We start from the raw sequence: 1,059 nt of genomic DNA, 5'->3' as shown, positions 1-1,059 counted from the left end.
TGTATACCACCATATCAGAAATTCTGTAGCTGAGGAGGACCTAGCATAGGGGCATGGAAAAAGATAATTCTGTATTTTAGAGAGGAACCAGGAGACTCTGGGTACCAGGGCCAAGTGAACCATGGGTTTCAAGTTGAGAAGCTAAGATTGCTGTTTTGAAGTGGAATTTGAAGTTAGTATTTTCCTCTTCTTTTTGTAAAAATCATTTTAAAACAACAAAGAAAATGAGAGGTATACAGGAGACTCCATTTTTTTATGAGAGTACATCATTCAAAACTCCAGTGCATAATGCCAAAGCTTTGATGAGCAATGAATTATCAAGTGGAAGTGCTTATTTCAGAATTTGGGAAGACAATACAAGTGGATTTTAGGAGTCAAAAATAAAAAAGAGCTTTTTCAAAGGTGATGGGCATATCCTTGGTTGTAGAAACAAATAGTTTAGACCAGCAGGAAAAGTGTGTCTGAATGGGTGGACTGAGGTTTCCTGTATAGTAATGGTTCTGAGAAGCACAGGAAGTCAGGTTTAATGAGTAATTTGTGGGTGGCTATGCTTAGAGTGGAGAAAAGTAGATTTTATTATTTGAAAAACTTCCACATATACCTGTAGCCCTTTCCTATGGAAGAGTAAAAAGTATAATAATGTGAATGCAAAACTCTTAACCTAAGTCATTTTCCTCAATATGTAACAAAAAATTGGCTTGCTCCTGTATCTGAAAGTAATCAATGAAGGAAAATGTAGCCATATTCAAAACAAAGTAATGAGAAAAGAGCATCAGGAGAAAACTACTATGGTTATAAAAATAAAACAGTCTAAAAAGTGTAAACAAATGGAAAGTGATAACCAAGTATTTCAGAACTACAATTAGGAAGATGGTAAAAATTATCAAATATTTAATCTTGATTTAAAAAAGAAAAAAGTGAATAAAGAAGCAAAGAAAAACATGATGCAATTTTTGAAAATAAATACAACATAACATTGTCAGTAGGAAAAAGCCCTGTATACTCATGAAACCAATACCCATTATTGACTTGTACAAAATTGTTTATTACTAGCATTGT

General features: G+C 33.1%; 1 protein-coding gene across 1 annotated transcript in view; it reads left to right on the top strand.

Moving 5' to 3' along the window:
• LOC103607221 (zinc finger protein 345-like) overlaps positions 1–1,059 on the top strand; it is a 26,230-nt gene that overhangs the window by 21,197 nt on the left and 3,974 nt on the right. The window contains 1 exon segment of the mRNA XM_008591752.1: positions 1,054–1,057. Coding sequence (XP_008589974.1) covers positions 1,054–1,057 — 4 coding nt within the window.

Source organism: Galeopterus variegatus, unplaced genomic scaffold (assembly GCF_000696425.1).
Source record: "Galeopterus variegatus unplaced genomic scaffold, G_variegatus-3.0.2 Scaffold7253, whole genome shotgun sequence".
Taxonomy (NCBI): Eukaryota; Metazoa; Chordata; class Mammalia; order Dermoptera; family Cynocephalidae; genus Galeopterus; species Galeopterus variegatus.
Note: the sequence above shows the minus strand (reverse complement) of the source record. Positions and strands in the feature narration are given on the sequence as shown.